Raw genomic sequence first — 16345 nt, forward strand, 5'->3', positions numbered from 1 at the left:
AGCCATGGCCGGCCGCCCCGCCCCGCGCCCTCCACTCCCCGACCCCAGGCCCCTCCCTTCTCCGCTCCCCGACCCCTCCTCCTCCCCCACCCGACCCCCTCCTCGCCCCTACCCCCTCTCCGCTCCCAAACCTCGCCCCCGCCCCTCCCCGCCCCCCTCCTCCTCCCCCCCTCCCGACCCCCTCGCCCCTCCCGACCCCTCGCCCCTCCCCACCCCTCCCTCCTCCCCCCTCCTTCGTCCCTCTCCTCCTCCCCCCTCTCCTCCTCCCCCCCTCTCCTCCTCTTTCTCCTCCTCCCCCGTTCTCCTCCTCCCCGTTCTCCTCCCTCTTCCTCCCCCTCCCCCCCTCCTCCGTTCATGACCCCTCGCCCCTACCCCCTCCAGACCCCCCCTCCCCTACCCCCCTCTCCGCTCCAGACCCCCTCGCCCCTCGCCCCTCCCCCCTCCCCGCCCCCTCCGCACCTTGCGGCCGCTTGCTCTCTTTGCAGATGGCATCGAACGGGTTGGCGGCCGGCTCCTCCTCCTCCTCGGTCTGGGGCACGTAGTCCGTCTTCATCAGGGACTTGCGGTACACGAGCAGGGGGTTCATATCCCCTTCCCCAAAGCTAGGTACGCCCTCGGGTATGGAGTCCTGGAAGTGAGCGAGTCTGCGGGCAAAAGAGAGGACGTGGGAGGGCGGCTGTGGGGGAGGGGGAGGGGGCGAGGGAGGGGACCCCACCGAGGTCCTCAGGAGCCACCCCGCCCTCCCTCCCGCTCCCCCTGGGGCCGCCACGGCCTGCCGGAGGGGCGCCATCCGGTGGGCGCAGGTGAGTCCTGCACGCGGAGCCCGGCGCCCCCGACCCGGACCAGCCCCGAGCCCTCGGCCTCCAGCGCGCGCACGGCCGGAGCCGGGGCCGGAGCCGGGGCCGGGGCCAGGACACGCCGCGTGAAGAGGACGGTACCCCACCACCCCCGAGAGCCCTCCCTCCCGCGTGCGCGCCCCGCTCCCCACGGCTCCCTGGTCTGGGCGCCCGCCCCCCCGCCCCCGAGCCCCGCCCCCCGGGGGCTCCCCGCGCACTCACGCGGTCCCGCGCTCGGGCCGGGGGGATCTTGCAGGAGAACTCGGCCAGCAGGAGCAGGAAGCAGAGGTTTGGGTAGCGCTGGCGGCCCCCCTCCGCTTCTGCCACCGGGGCCTCGGAGAAGGCGTAGGCCAGCCCGCGCCTGGGGGCGGGGGACGCAGGCAGGTGGGCGGGGCGGTCGGGCAGGTGCCCAGGACCGGCAAGGAGCGTGGGGGGGGGGGGGGGGGGAAACTCGCGCCTGGGGGCGGGGACGCCGGCAGGTGGGCGGGGCGTCGGGCAGGTGCCGAGGACCCGGGGGGGGGGGGGTCTCGCGAGGGGGGAGGGGGACTCGCGCCTGGGGGCGGGGGACACCGGCAGGTGGGCGGGGCGTCGGGCAGGTGCCAAGGACCCGGAGGCGGGGACGCGGGGGGGGGGGGGGGGCTCGCGCCTGGGGGCGGGGTATCGGACCCTGGACCACAGCCCCAGGTGGGACCCAGACCACGAGCAGAGTGCCAGGTGGGGCGGTGTAGTCGGGAAGGGGGCAGTGTGGGACGGGGCAGCCCCCGGCACGGACCTCTGGATCAGGTGGGCGGCTTCCCGGGCGCGGTCAAAGCCGAGCGTGAGCGCAAAGCGGCGAGCCAGCAGCCGGATGGAGTAGAAGGGGCCGCAGATAAACTCGATGGGGTCGTAGTTAAGACCGTACGTGTCCATGTGCTTCTGAAAGAGCTGGGGGATTGCAGGGACCCAGTGGGGTCAGGGCCGTGCTGGGCATGCGCCAGCGACACCGGGCTCTCAGGGTCTGGGGGCCCGTGTGCCTGAGTAGGGGGCGGGCACCCTGTGTCCCAGGTCTGGGGGCCCGTGTGCCTGAGTGGGGGCGGGTACGGGGAGCAGCCCAGGTCAGGGGGCCCGTGTGCCTGAGTAGGGGAGACAGAGTGGGTCAGCCTGTGTCCCAGGTCTGGGGGGCCCGTCTGCCTGAGTAGGGGGTCGAGGGGGCAGGCTGTGTCTGAGATCTGGGGGCTGGTGTGCCTGAGTAGGGGTGCAGGGGGGGCAGCCTGTATCCCAGGGTCTAGGGGGGGGACATGTGCCTGAGTGGGGGGGGGGCAGCCTGTGTCCCAGGGTCTGAGGGGGCCGTGTGCCTCAGAAGGGGGGTTGAGGGGGCAGCCTGTATCCCAGGGTCTGGGGGGGGGCCGTGTGCCTGAGTGGGGGGGTAGCCTGTATCCAGGGTCTGGGGGGGACTGTGTGCCTGAGTGGGGGGGGGCAGCCTGTATCCCAGGGTCTGGGGGGGGACATGCGCCTGAGTAGGGGGGTGGGGGGGCAGCCTGTGTCCCAGGGTCTGGGGGGCCGTGTGCCTGACTAGGGGGGTCAAGGGGGCAGGCTGTGTCTGAGATCTGGGGGCCGGTGTGCCTGAGTAGGGGGGCAGGGGGTGCAGCCTGTGTCCCAGGGTCTGGGGGGGCCGTGTGCCTGAGTGGGGGGGGCAGCCTGTGTCCCAGGGTCTGGGGGAGCCGTGTGCCTGAGTAGGGGGCGAACACTGCATCCACAGTGTTGGAGGAGCCCCGTGTCCAGAGTCTGGATCCTGTCGTCTGCGGGGTCTGAGTTTTTATGAAGGTCGGGCGGCCACGCCCTTGCCAGCACCTTCCGGGTGCAGCAGGCAGCGGGCCGGGGCGGCCCGCCCTGCACAGAGCCTGTAGAGGCTGGAGAACCGAGGGGTGCAGGACAGGTCTGTGCACCAGGCATCTCCGCCGGAGGGTCAGCCCTGCCAGCTGAGGGGCCGGGACCCCTGAGAGCTGACTGGGCCCTCCCCATGCCCCCCCAGCGCCTCAGGGAGGCCCCCCGTCTGGCACAGGCAGCCCCCGCCCCCGGGGTCGGAGGCTCAAGAGATCCAGAGAGGCGTCTCCTGGACCTGCAGCCCCCGCCCAGAGCCGAGCGAGTGCCCGTGACGACGAGGTCCCGGACGACAGTGCCGCTCGCCGATGACCTCTTCCGCAGAGGACAGGGGCGGGGCTCCTCCGGGGAGCCACGCCGAGGCCAGGGTGCCAGGGGAGCACCCGTGACTGCCCACACGGGGATCCGGGGTCCCCGCACCATCCGGCAGTCACCCCAGTCCGCCACGTCACATCTGCTCAGCAGCAGCTCCCCAGGCCTGCCCCGGAGGCGGACTCAACAGAAAACCAGGAACGAGAAAGATGCTCCCAGTCCGAGGAGGCACACGCAGAGCAGGCCCTGACGTGGCCGGGACGTGCCCGCCAACGTTCCACGCGTGCCCTGGGGCATCTGTGGGTCATCCGAACAGGTCACGTGAGACCCGGCCCACAACAGGAGGAACAAGGCCGCTTCCCGAGGAAGAACCAATGGCAGGAAAGCATCAGAGGTAAAGGGAGGCCTCGGGGCGAGCCTCCAGAAGGTGCTCACGCTCCAGAACCCGGAAACAGAGGCCACGTGCCGGAAAACCACCACGCAGGCTGTCCGCCAGAGACCCTGCCGGCCTGTAAGTCAACACTGGCTCTGCCACACCCTCCCGTCCTTGCCTGTCATGACACGAGAGGCAGACACACCCGTGTGAAAAGCAGAACAGAGCACGGAACAAGCCACGCTTCACGGCCACAGGTGCCACGTATGTGGGTAAGGCGACCACCACGGGATGGAAGAATAGATGCGGACGCCCTCTCACGCCGTGTCATGACAGAGGGACGCCCATCCTGAGGTTCAGTGGACGGAGCTGGGGGTGACACCCACCCGGAGGGTCAGGGACACCCCGCCCCCAGTTCACTGTGCGAGGACACACGTGGAACCCCCCCGGGGACAATCCAGCCCAACACTGGGGCACGGCGGCCCCCTGACCCCCAAGACGCGGTGACGCCCCTCCGTCTAGGAAGCCGTGGGCACATGCGTCCACCTGCCATGTGTCCCCGCAACACCCTGTGACCGCATCCTCCTTTGTCCTCCCGTCCTTGAACAGCAGAGGAACCCAACACAAAGGTCCCACGACCCTGAGGTGGGGCCGACTGCGGAAGCCAACTGCGGGGGACTGAATCAGTCCCCCGAATCCACGTGCGCAAGCCTGACCACCAAGGGGGCCCTGGCAGCTGGCGGGGAGCAGATCAGGTTAGGATGGCGGGGCCCACGCAGTGCGTTAGTGCTCTCGAAGGTGTCCCTAGAGCTTCCTGCCCTCCGCCCACAGCCACGTGGGGACACGGCAGAGGGGACCGTGTGTGGCCCTCCAGAGGCCTCCCCAGAACCTGGCCCCAGTGCCCCCTCCCGCTGGCACCCTGGTCTCAGGCCGCAGCCTCCAGAACCAGGAGGGAGAAGGGTCTGACGTTTCAGCCGCCCTGTCTGTCCGTGGGGCGTGGGACGACCCAGCCGCCAGCACGTGCCATCCCCTCCAGCAGCTGCTCACAGGCCACTGACGGGGGTGCAGGACTCCCGAGGAGAGGGCAGCGGTGCCCACGGCCAGCGCGTCCCCGAGGGCGCCCGCCCCTCCAGGCCCCGGCGACGGGGCCTGGTGTCGTGGGGAGCAGCCACAGAGTGCCGCCCAACCTTCCGGAACAGACCGCTCACCTGCTGCAGGCACAGGAGCAGGGACAGCGCGTTGCGAAGCCTGTCGTTCTGTCTCGTCCTGGTCATGGTCTCCTTGATGATGTCACCAAAGTGATGGTAATGCTGAGAGCGAAGACAGGCGTGCGTCAGCACAGGGACGCGGCAAGCACAGACGCATTACCACACCGGGTCCCAACGTTGCGAACCCTAAGGACAGCCACAGAGCTCGAACCCCAGGACCTAGACGGATGTGGATCCCGCCGGCCACCAGGCCCCGCGTCAGGGCCAGCGGGTGGGAGCACGTCCACAGGACCAGGGAAGCCGAAGCCATCAGGCATCAAGGTCCTGGGGCCAGCTGCACTGCCAGGACTGGCTGGGCCCCTCCCACCGGGACGATTCTTCCGTGGGGAGGGGAGGGCAGGGCCACCGGGCATGGAGGGCCGGGAGCAAGGGAGCGAGGCCTCTCGGAGCCACCGTGACGTGCCGCTGCCACGACTGCACCAGCCCGCAGATGCACGGCCACAGGACCCTGCCGTCACAAGATCGGCTGCACGCAGTCTCGGTAGTGACAAAAGCACGAAACTGAGGGAACGGCTTTAAAAGACAGCACGTGATGTCCCGAGTGAAGAAACCCGCTAGGCGTCAGGTGTGGGGAGAGACGACAGCGCTACAAAAACGCACATGTGACGCTCAGGGGAACGCAGTCCCCACGCGCGCTGCACTGGGCTCGTCCACAGGAAGTGGTGGGGGCCACGAGAACCGTGCGTCCGTAAGACTGGACAGCGGCCACCCGTGCTCTCCGTCCGTTTGGAATCTGTCACCCCAACTCTGTGTCTTGCGCAGGAAAGCAGTGGGCGGGGGAGGGGGAGCCCGGCGGGGGCTGGGGAGCCCGGCGGGGGCTGGGGGTGGGGGGGGGCAGGAGGGCCGCGCGGGCACCTTCAGGTAGAACTGGTAGATTTCGGCGGCCGCGCTCAAGTCCAGCACGTTGTAGACGACAAGCTTGCAGAACACGGCCAGCATGTTCCTCCGGTGGAACAGCTCGTGGAGCTCGTCCGCGTCGTCCTCCTTGTAAATCCTGCTGGGGCCTGGGGAGACAGTACGCGTCGGCCTCGTCGGCCTGCGGCCCCCTCGTGGCTCAGCCGTGGGGCAGCCGTGTGGCAGGCGAGCAGGGCGCGGCCGGGCACGGCGGGAAGTCCGATCCAGAGGTGCTCGGGGTCCGGGCAGCGTTCCGGGGGCCGGTCGCGGGTCAGACCCGCCACCGGACACCGTGGCCCCAACGGCACAGAGCCCGTGAGTGCCACGGGGTGCCTGCGTCTCCTGGTCCTGACCACCTGCTCAGCGCTCCCCCGACCCTCCCGTGACCGCGTGAACACGGGAGACAGACACGTGCAGAGTGCAGCTCATCATCCCGGGTGCAGAGCACCCCACGGTGCCCTGCTGTGCCCCACCCCCACCTACCCTTCCGCCCCGTGGTTACCCCCCCAACCCCCCCAACCCCCCACCTACCCTTCCGCCCCGGGGCTTACCCCCCCCCCCCCGTCTCCCCACCACAGCCCCCAGCTACCCTTCCACCCCGGGGTTATCCCCCCTGTCCCCCCACCGTGGCCCCCACCTACCCTTCCACCCCAGGGTTACCCCCCCATGCCCCCTGACACCCCAACTACCCTTCCGCACCGAGGTTACTCCCCTGTCCCCCCATCACAGCTCCCACCTACCCTTCCACCCCGGGGTTACCCCCCCGTCCCCCCCAACCCCCCACCAACCCTTCTGCCCCGGGGTACACCCCATCCCCCCACCTACCCTTCCACCCCCAGGTTACTCCCCTGTCCCCCCACCACGACCCCCATCTACCCTTCCACCCCGGGGTTACCCCCCATCCCCCCCAACCCCCCACCTACCCTTCTGTCCCGGGCTTACCCCCCCATCCCCCCTGACCCCCCACCTACCCTTCCGTCCCGGGGTTACCCCCCCGACCCCCCACCTACCCTTCCGTCCCGGGGTTACCCCCCCGCCGTCCCCTCCGACCCCCCACCTACCCTTCCACCCCAAGGTTACCCCCCCTGTCCCCCCACCACAGCCCCCACCTATCCTTCCACCCCAGGGTTACCCCCCCATCCCCCCTGACTCCCCACCTATGCTTCTGCCCCGGGGTTACCCCCCCATCCCCCCACCTACCCTTCCACCCCGAGGTTACTCCCCTGTCCCCCCACCACAGCCCCCACCTACCCTTCCACCCCGGGGTTACCCCCCACTCTGTTCCCCCACCTCGGCCCCCACCTACCCTTCCTGCCCGGGGTTACCCCCCTGCGGCCCCTGGGGGGGGCATACCTTCAGACCCCGACTCCTCCAGAAACACGTGCTCCCTGACGAAGCTCAGCAGCTTGCCCTGCAGGATGTGGTCGGGCACAAAGAAGAGCAGCCCCAGGCCGGTGTCCTCGGGCCCCTGGTGGCTCAGGATGAGCAGCAGGTCGCACAGCAGGATGAAGGCCTGAGGGGGTGAGGGGGGGACGGAGCAGCCACAGGGGCGTCATGCCCTGCCTGCCCCCGGCTGCCCCCCACAGGCTTCCAGGGGTGGGCGACCCAGGGCTGGGCGGGACCCAGAGTGCGGGGAGGGGTACAGCAGCCGGCCCCTCGAAGACACCCCCCGCCTCGACCCCACCCTGCCCGTGACACAGGGTCCAACGAGACCAGCACACGGGACGCTCGGTGACGTCGAAAAGCTGCCGTCAGCCAGCAGCGCACAAGGCTGACAGCAGAGTGACGCGTCACACGCAGGCGGGAAAGACAGCCGCACACACGCAGCCTACGGGTAACAGAAAGCCACAGACGCTGCAGACCGGAAACGCAAATACACAACCGTGTGTGACCATCCCAGACACGACACGCACACGAGAAAGAAACCTAGAACACCCGTGTGACAAATACAACATACGGACCAGACACGACACGCACGGGACACAATCCAAAGCACACAACACAGACACGAGAAACGCACCACGTGCAGATGACAGACGCGCCCACACGCACAACACGCGGGCAACGCCACACACGGTGAGCGGAAACGTCTGCCACATGCAGGCTCGCGACCACAACCCGCAGTGACCAGGGGGCGCGGACACGCAGCGTGACGGGGAGCGGGTCACGAAGGACGGAGCTCGGAGCCCGGAGAGGAGACTCGGGCCCTGCTCCTCGGCCAGCGGTCGGCCGCGACACATTGTATCTGAGACAGCGACGGGGTCGCTCTCACGTGCGCACGTGCGCACGCGCACCAGAAGGAAGCAGCAGGTCACTGAGCACACACGACAGCACCAAGCGCAGTGGCTTGTCCCGCGTCACGAAGCCGTTAGAACCGCCTCCCCGCAGACGTGACATCGCCCTAAAGACTCTCCGCGTGCGGAAGCTGCCCACGCTCGGCGTCCAGGGCCCCACGCAAGACGTGTGTACTGCACATAACCAGGGGGCGCGCGCACGGGTTTATGCGAACGGGACGTTCACGCGCGTTCATGCACGTAAGCGGACGCGTCACCGTGCGAGACGCGTGGTTCGACGTGGAAACAACGTCACCGAAAACACGAACGGGCCCCGATCCGCACGGGCCTCTCTACCGCCCCTCCCCTGGTTCGGCCGCCCCGGGATCCCGGCCCCGTGAGGGTCCCGGGGGACGCACCCACCTTCTCACTCAGCACCTTGCTCTGGTGGCTCAGGTACACGCGGCAGGCCACGCAGAACTTCATCAGCCGCCTCCGCAAGTCCAGGAGCGCGTCCTGCCGGACAGCGAGAGGGCAGGGGCCGCCCGTCAGGGGAGCCGGCCCTCCAGCTACAGCCTGACGCGCACGAACTGCCATCGTCACCCCCACGTCCCCCCCGGCCCCCTCCCCCGTCTTTACCCCCGTGTCCCCCCCCCCCCCCCCGGCAGCCCCCTCCCCCTTCCCCACCTGACACAGCCAGGCACCTGCCCTGCCCAGGGGAGCCGGCCCTCCAGCCACAGCCTGACGCAGACGAACTGCCATCGTCACCCCCACGTCCCCCCCCGGCCCCCTCCCCCGTCTTTACCCCCGTGCCCCCCCCACCCCGGCAACCCCCTCCCCCTTCCCCACCTGACACAGCCAGGCACCTGCCCCGCCCAGGGGAGCCGGCCCTCCAGCCACAGCCTGACGCAGACGAACTGCCATCGTCACCCCCACGTCCCCCCCGGCCCCCTCCCCCGTCTTTTCCCCCGTCTTTACCCCCGTGTCCCCCCCCCCCCGGGCAGCCCCCTCCCCCTTCCCCACCTCCCACTGTCCCCTTCCCGCACTATCTCCCTCCCCCACCCCCCTTCTCGTCCCACTGTCTACCTCCCCCAACCCCCGTGTCCCCCTCCCCTACCTCCCTCTGTCCCCCACACCCCTCCCCACCTGCCATCCTCCCACATGCTCCTCTCCCCCCCCCCCCCCCCGCCCTGTATGTCCTTCGTCATGAGGAATTAGGGCTGAACGTTTCCAGGCAGCCATAAATACGGGCCCAAAGCACAGCTGACTTCAAAGTACCCTTGGTTTGGCCAGCAACCAAGGTCAAGGGTCCCACCCAGCAAACACGGGGCAGGTGCTCAGAGAGGATCTAAACCTAGCTCCCTGTGGCGGGCGGACAGGTTGGAGGGCCGTGTCGGCCGGGGCCCAAGGTCAGCTCTTGGGTCAGATCCCAGGAGCCCAGGCCCGACCCCAGGGTGACACACGCTAGGCAGTGGCGGGGGCGGATGCCTGTCGAAGTGGTGACCCTGTCGTCCCCTGTCCCCAGCCTGCCGCATCCGTCACAGACAACTGGAGTCCGCGTACCCACACCTGCCGCCCCACCTGCCCACACCTGCGCCTACTCCCCCACCGCCCCTCACCTGCCCCCCACACCGCCCCTCACCTGCCCACCCCTGACCCTTCCCACACCTGCACCGGCCCCTCACCTGCCCACACCTGCCCCCACCACCACCTCTCACCTACCCATACCCGCACCGGACCCTCCCGCCCCCTCACCCACCTGAGGCGGCAGCCGGTCCGTGGCTGCCACGATCTGCCACAGGAGCGCATAGTAGGTGCACTGCAGCGCACAGTGGATGACCTACGGGACACAAGACCTGTCATGGAGTTGGGGACACGGACAGGACACCCACCTGCAGACGCTCCGCTGCACAAGACCCCGAGCCCTGACCGGGACCTGCTTCCCGCCCGACCTCTCCCCCCAACCCCAGGAACCTCCTCCCCAGGACCCTTCCTTCTCCCCCAGGACCTCCCGCCTCCCTGCACCTCAGGACCCGCTCTCACCCCGGCACCCTCCTCCCACCGGCGCCCTCCCCTGACCCCGTGGCCCTCACCTCGGTGGGCATGCTGCCCTGGTGCCTGCGCAGGGTCAGCAGACTGTCCATCTTCTCGTACAGGTTCCAGCTGCTCAGGTCGTGCGTGCTGACCAGAAACGGGGCTCTCAGGGCCCACCTCGGCCCAGGACCCCAGCATCCCCGAGGTGAGCCGCCCACGCCCGGTCAGCAGCCCCCGGAGCCACAGGACCAACTCCCGGCAGACCGAGGGGCACCCGCCCCAGATGGCCGAGGCGGCCCCTCCGGGATACCACGGCGCGGGCGTGGCCGAGGCGGTCCCAGCTCCTGCACACGCGGCTCAGGGCCCTGGACGGGCAGGACGGGCTCCCGGGGAACCCGCAGCCACCTGGCCCACCCCGGGGACACCCCTGAGGCTGTGAACCCCCCTCGCCTCACCCGGGACACAGGAACGCAGCTGAGAGTGAGACAGCGGGCACGTTGCTGGGGGTCACGTGTGCCCCATGCGGAGGGAGCCGGCCGTGTCACCCCACTCACCTGTAGAAGGCCACCAGCCTCCGCAGCGTCGAGCAGATGCGACCCATCTCGTGGTGTCCCAGGAACTGGCCTTGTTTCTACACAGCAGGGAGAGAGCAGAGGGGTGGCCGCCTGACACACGCGTCCCGGGCGGGGCTCCTGGGGCCCTGGCTTCGAGCCGGCCCGCCATCCTAGGAGCCTCCTCTCTTGCTACTTCCTGGAAGGCGGCTCTTTAAATCCTCGGATCGCGACGTGGTACCCCAGGCCACTCTGCCTCCAGCCTCGCAGAAAAGGGCGGGGAGGAGGGTGGGACAGTCCCCAAACACGCGTGCGCGGACGCCGAGAAGAACGGAAGTGACCCGAGATCCGCCGTCTCCCAGCACTTCAGGCGCGGCCCCGTGAGGAACCCGCTACAGGAACTAGATTTCCCACTTGGCAGCGGGCAGAACACACAGGGGAGCGTGTCGCTGACCCCGGCCCCCCCCCAAATTCATGGCAGGCCCTCGGCTGGGGGCCGCAAGAGGAACCGGGAGCCCCGCCTGTGGCCACGGGTCCCCAGAAGGAAAGTGCCCAAAGCGGGGCTGGGCACCTGGTCCACAGGTCACGTGGCCCTCGGCCCGTCGGTGCCAATAAAGTTTTATTGGCACACGGCCCAGTCACGTGATACGTGTGCGCTCTCGGACTACACCACCCCCCCCGGAACAGGATGACCCCCCAAAAGTGCTCGCAACGTGGCGTTTTACAGAAACCCTCTGCCCGAGCAGAGCCACGGCCTCGGTCAGACTGGGTCCTCTGTGGGCTCACGGGGCTCCCCTGGGGGAAAGTGAGGCCCATGTGTGACCCCCCCCCCACATCTACCCACTCCCAGGGGACAGAAGCCCCCACCGGAGGTGCGGGGTGAACGGCAGGGGCGCAGAGAACCCACCCTGCGTCCCCAGAGACCAAGAGCCAGTCCCCGGGTTCTCCGGGCCGACACCCAACAGGCGCCCGACGACGAAACGCCGAGGGCCGAGGCTGAGCGTCCTCGCCGGCGCGTGGCCCGCCTCGGTGGAGGTCTCCCCATCCCGCACGACACGCCGCACACCCACACCCGCTCGCCGACACCTCCGCGTCCCCACGCCCGCCCCCACAGCTGGCACCTCGTGTTGGAGGAACACGTCGAGCAGCGGCGTCAGCGCGTCCACCAGCATGTCCACCAGCCGGCTGCAGGCGGGGGCGGCCTGGCAGTGGGCGGAGCCGCCCTCGCAGCAGTAGGCGCCGTAGGCGCGGGCACAGGCCTCCAGCACCGCCACGTCCGAGTGCCGCTGCACGAGGCAGTCCAGCTCCAGCAGGGCCGAGTCCAGGTACTGCGGGCGGCGGGGTGGGGGACAGACGACCGCTCAGGGACCATGGCACGGGGCGGACAGGAGAGGTCGGGGGGGGGGGGGGGCGGGTGGTCGGGGGTCGTGGCACCGAGGGGAGGGTTGGGAGGTCGTGGGGTCATGGCAGTGAGGGGAAAGGTCGGGGGTCATGGCACCGAGGGAGAGGGGTCGGGAGGTCGTGGGGTCATGGCAGTGAGGGGAAAGGTCGGGGAGGTCATGGGGTTGAAGGGGGAAAGATCTGGGGTCAGGGGGTCATGACACCAAGGGGAAGGGTCGGGAGGTCGTGGGGTCATGGCAGTGAGGGGAAAGGTCGGGGGTCATGGCACCGAGGGAGAGGGGTCGGGAGGTCGTGGGGTCATGGCACCGAGGGGGAGAGGTCAGGGAGGTCATGAGGTGGAGGGGGAAAGATCCAGGGTCAGGGGGTCATGGCACTGAGGGGAAAGGTCGGGGAGGTCATGGTCAGGGGGTCATGGCACCGAGGGGAAAGGTCGGGGAGGTCATGGGGTTGAAGGGGGAAAGATCCGGGGTCAGGGGGTCATGACACCAAGGGGAAGGGTCGGGAGGTCGTGGGGTCATGGCAGTGAGGGGAAAGGTCAGGGGTCATGGCACCGAGGGAGAGGGGTCGGGAGGTCGTGGGGTCATGGCAGTGAGGGGAAAGGTCGGGAGTCATGGCACCGAGGGAGAGGGGTCGGGAGGTCGTGGGGTCATGGCAGTGAGGGGAAAGGTCAGGGGTCATGGCACCGAGGGAGAGGGGTCGGGAGGTCGTGGGGTCATGGCACCGAGGGGGAGAGGTCAGGGAGGTCATGAGGTGGAGGGGGAAAGATCCAGGGTCAGGGGGTCATGACACCGAGGGGAAGGGTCGGGAGGTTGTGGGGTCATGGCAGTTAGGGGAAAGGTCAGGGGTCATGGCACCGAGGGAGAGAGGTCGGGGAGGTCATGAGATGGAGGGGGGAAGATCCGGGGTCGTGAGGTCATGGCATCGATGGGAAAGGTCGGGGGTCATGGGTCATGGCATTGATGGGAAGGGTCGGGAGGTCGTGGGGTCATGGCAGTGAGGGGAAAGGTCAGGGGTCATGGCACCGAGGGAGAGAGGTCGGGGAGGTCATGAGATGGAGGGGGGAAGATCCGGGGTCGTGAGGTCATGGCATCGATGGGAAAGGTCCGGGGTCATGGGTCATGGCATTGATGGGAAGGGTCGGGAGGTCGTGGGGTCATGGCAGTGAGGGGAAAGGTCAGGGGTCATGGCACCGAGGGAGAGAGGTCGGGGAGGTCATGAGATGGAGGGGGGAAGATCCGGGGTCGTGAGGTCATGGCATCGATGGGAAAGGTCGGGGGTCATGGGTCATGGCATTGATTGGAAGGGTCGGGAGGTCGTGGGGTCATGGCAGTGATGGGAAAGGTCAGGGGTCATGGCACCGAGGGAGAAAGGTCAGGGAGGTCATGGGATGGAGGGGGGAAGATCCAGGGTCGTGAGGTCATGGTGTCGATGGGAAAGGTCGGGGGTCATGGGTCATGGCATTGATGGGAAGGGTCGGGAGGTCGTGGGGTCATGGCAGTGAGGGGAAAGGCCGGGTTGATGGCACCGAGGGAGAGGGTCGGGAGGTCGTGGGGTCATGGCACCGAGGGGGAGAGGTCAGGGAGGTCATGAGGTGGAAGGGGAAAGATCCGGGGTCAGGGGGTCATGGCACTGAGGGGAAAGGTCGGGGAGGTCATAGAGTCAAGGAGGAAGTGCCGGGGAAAGGTCAGGCCATTGAGGGGGGAAAGCCTGGGGATGCCTGGGTCAAGGGGAAAGGTGATAGTTCAGAGGGTTGCGGGATAAAAGGCCAGGGAGAAGGTCAGAGGTTAGGGGAGGAGGTCAGGAGCCAAAAGAAAGGGCCAGGTGGGGTCAATGAGGGGAACATGGGGCCAAGAGGAAGAGGTCACGGGAACTGTGAGTCTAGGTGTCTGGACCCTCCCACCACCATGGGTGATGGCTGCACCTGCGGTGGGGACAGCGTGGGCGGAATGTTCCAGTAGCCGCCTGGGCCCCCAGGGTCCCCCTCAGATCCCACCTCTCCTGCCCCCCGCCCCGACCGTACCCACACGCAGGGCACAACACACAAGCTCCCGGGGGCTTTACCAGTTTCTGTGCCCACGGTCACCCTGACGACCAGACCCCAGGGTGCCACCCAGAACCAGGCATCTGACCTTCACGCAATGAAAACTCGAGACAGTGGTCAGTGCCTCTGTCTTCACAGCCCTGCCGGTCCCGCCCTGTCATCGGGCCCCACCGCCCGCCTCGAACTGCAGGGAGGCATTGACCAGGTGACCCAGACACCCCCAGACAGGGCCCGGGGCCACCGCCCTGGACAGGGGGACGCTCCACCAGCCCAGACCAGCACGCAAGAGCAGCCTCGCGGGCGTGACGCCCCAGGCCTTGGGAAGATGGCAGGACACAGGGACAGACGATGTGGCGGCCGCCGTGCCCCACGCCTGAAGCCGGGGGAGGGGGAAGGCGGCCCCCACGGGCAGAACGCAGGGGGAGGGGCGGAGCCCGTGACTCACCGAGCCCAGGCCGTCCTTGCCATACACGTCCAGGTTGCAGTACTGCGGGATCTGCAGGAGTGGCGTCACCTTCTCCTTGTCCGCGGCAAACTGCCCACAGAGCAGGTGTGGAGGGGGCCTTGCCGGCCCCCTTCCCTGCAGGCCCCGCCGCCTCCCCGCGCCCCCGCCCCGGGACCTTCCCCGCTCCGCACCTTGGACAGCAGCTGGGGCAGCACCTTCACAAAGTGTCGGCTCATGCTGGCACGCTCACGCCAGCGGCGGGTCCCGTCCACCTCCCTGGGGGCCTGTGGGCAGAGCGAGCGTGGCCTGAGCCCACGGCCGACCCGTGTGAGTCTCATGCTGGCCCTGGGACCGGCCAACACGGGCCCAGATCACACCCAGGCAGCGCTGCCCCCACATCACAGGTCTGGCTCCAGATTGTCACGCTGCGGTTTTGTTCCAGATACGCTAGTTCACGTGCGCAGAAACCATCAAGAAAAACTGAGTCGTCTCCCCCCAGTTCATGCCTTACGGCACACCCTCATCCAGTAGGACTGGGGTGACGTTAAAAAGAGACATCAGAGAACAGAGCCAGACACATGCACAGGGGAGAACATGACAGCCACATGAAAATAGAAGCAAGGACAGCAGGGATGTGGCCAAAAGCTCAAGGATGCCTGGAGCCCCAGAAGCTGGAAGAGGCAGGAAGGACCCTCCCCTGGAGCCTCTGGAGGGAGCACAGCCCTGCCTGGATCTCCGAGGTCCTGCTCCTCCTGGGTCTCAGTGGTCCTTCCCTGCATGGATCTCAGTGGCCCTGCCCCTCCTGGATCTCAGCGGCCCCTCCCTGCCTGGATCTCAGTGGTCCGGCCCCGCCTGGATCTCAGTGGCCCCGCCCTGCCTGGATCTCAGCAGCCCTGCCCCTCCTGGGTCTCAGTGGTCCTGCCCTGCCTGGATGTCAGCGGCCCTGCCCCTCCTGGATCTCAGGGGCCCCGCCCTGCCTGGATCTCAGTGGTCCTGCCCCGCCTGGATCTCAGTGGCCCCTCCCTGCCTGGATCTCAGTGGTCCTGCCCCGCCTGCATCTCAGTGATCCTTCCCTGCCTGGATCTCAGTGGTCCTACCTGGAACTCAGTGGCCCTGCCCCTCCGGGATCTCGGTGGCCCTGCCCTTGGATCTCAGTGGCCCTGCCCCTCCTGGATCTCAGTGGTCCTGCCCTGCCTGGTTCTCAGGGGTCCTGCCCCTCCTGGATCTCAGTGGCCCTGTCCTGCCTGGATCTCAGTGGCCCTGCCCTGCCTGGATCTCAGTGGTCTTGTCCTGCCTGGATCTCAGCGGCCCTGCCCCTCCTGGATCTCAGGGGTCCTGCCCTGCCTGGATCTCATTGGCCCTGCCTCTCCTGGATCTCAGTGGCCCTGCCCTACCTGGATCTCAGCGGCCCTGCCCTGCCTGGATCTTAGTGCTCGTGGATCTCAATGGTCCTGCCCCTCCTCAATCTCAGCAGCCCTGCCATGCCCGGATCTCAGCGGTCCTGTCCTCGTGGATCCCAGTGGCCCTGCCCTGCCTGGATCTCAGGGGTCCTGCCCTGCCTGGATCTGGCCAGCCTTGCCCCTCCTGGATCTCAGTGGTCTTGCCTCTCCTGCATCTCAGGGATCCTGCCCCGCTTGGATCTCAGTAGTCCTGCCCCTCATGGATGTCAATGGCCCTGCCCCACCTGGATATCAGAGGCCTTGCCCTGCCTGGATCTCAGGGGTCCTGCCCTGCCTGGATCTGGCCAGCCCTGCCCTGCCTGGATGTCAGACTCCTCTTTTCCAGAGCTGGGGCAGGACGCCCAACCCCTGTGGTCCTAGGTCCCCCCGGGTATGATCTTCTGTCCCAGCAGCACCAGAGACCCACACAGAGACGATTCGGGGGCTGGCTGACACACTGCCGTGTCCGGTGTGAACCAGGTGGGGGGGACTGTGGGGTGCCCCCCCCCAGGGAGGCGGACGGCTCACACGGGAACAGCTGGCAGAGGGCTGGTAGCGGCAGGAGGGGCGGGCAGGAGCTGGGAGGCACAGTCAGCGAGACCTACCTGGGTGGCCGGG

At 68.4% G+C, this 16345-nt stretch overlaps 1 protein-coding gene across 1 annotated transcript in view; it reads right to left on the reverse strand.

Annotated features, from left to right (window-relative positions):
* Nucleotides 1-465: 465 nt before the first annotated feature.
* LOC125159906 (cohesin subunit SA-2-like) overlaps nt 466-16345 on the reverse strand; it is a 61889-nt gene continuing 46009 nt past the window's right edge. Inside the window, exons 19-31 of the mRNA XM_047848571.1 lie at nt 14480-14572; nt 14289-14378; nt 11523-11729; nt 10405-10481; nt 9910-9997; nt 9576-9656; nt 8240-8332; nt 6897-7056; nt 5505-5653; nt 4590-4691; nt 1609-1760; nt 1059-1197; nt 466-644 (exon numbers count right to left, since the gene is read on the reverse strand). Of these exons, the coding sequence (XP_047704527.1) occupies nt 603-644; nt 1059-1197; nt 1609-1760; nt 4590-4691; nt 5505-5653; nt 6897-7056; nt 8240-8332; nt 9576-9656; nt 9910-9997; nt 10405-10481; nt 11523-11729; nt 14289-14378; nt 14480-14572 (1473 nt within the window). The 3' untranslated portion in view covers nt 466-602. The remainder of the gene's footprint in view (nt 645-1058; nt 1198-1608; nt 1761-4589; nt 4692-5504; nt 5654-6896; nt 7057-8239; nt 8333-9575; nt 9657-9909; nt 9998-10404; nt 10482-11522; nt 11730-14288; nt 14379-14479; nt 14573-16345) is intronic.

This window comes from Prionailurus viverrinus, unplaced genomic scaffold (assembly GCF_022837055.1).
Source record: "Prionailurus viverrinus isolate Anna unplaced genomic scaffold, UM_Priviv_1.0 scaffold_89, whole genome shotgun sequence".
Taxonomy (NCBI): domain Eukaryota; kingdom Metazoa; phylum Chordata; class Mammalia; order Carnivora; family Felidae; genus Prionailurus; species Prionailurus viverrinus.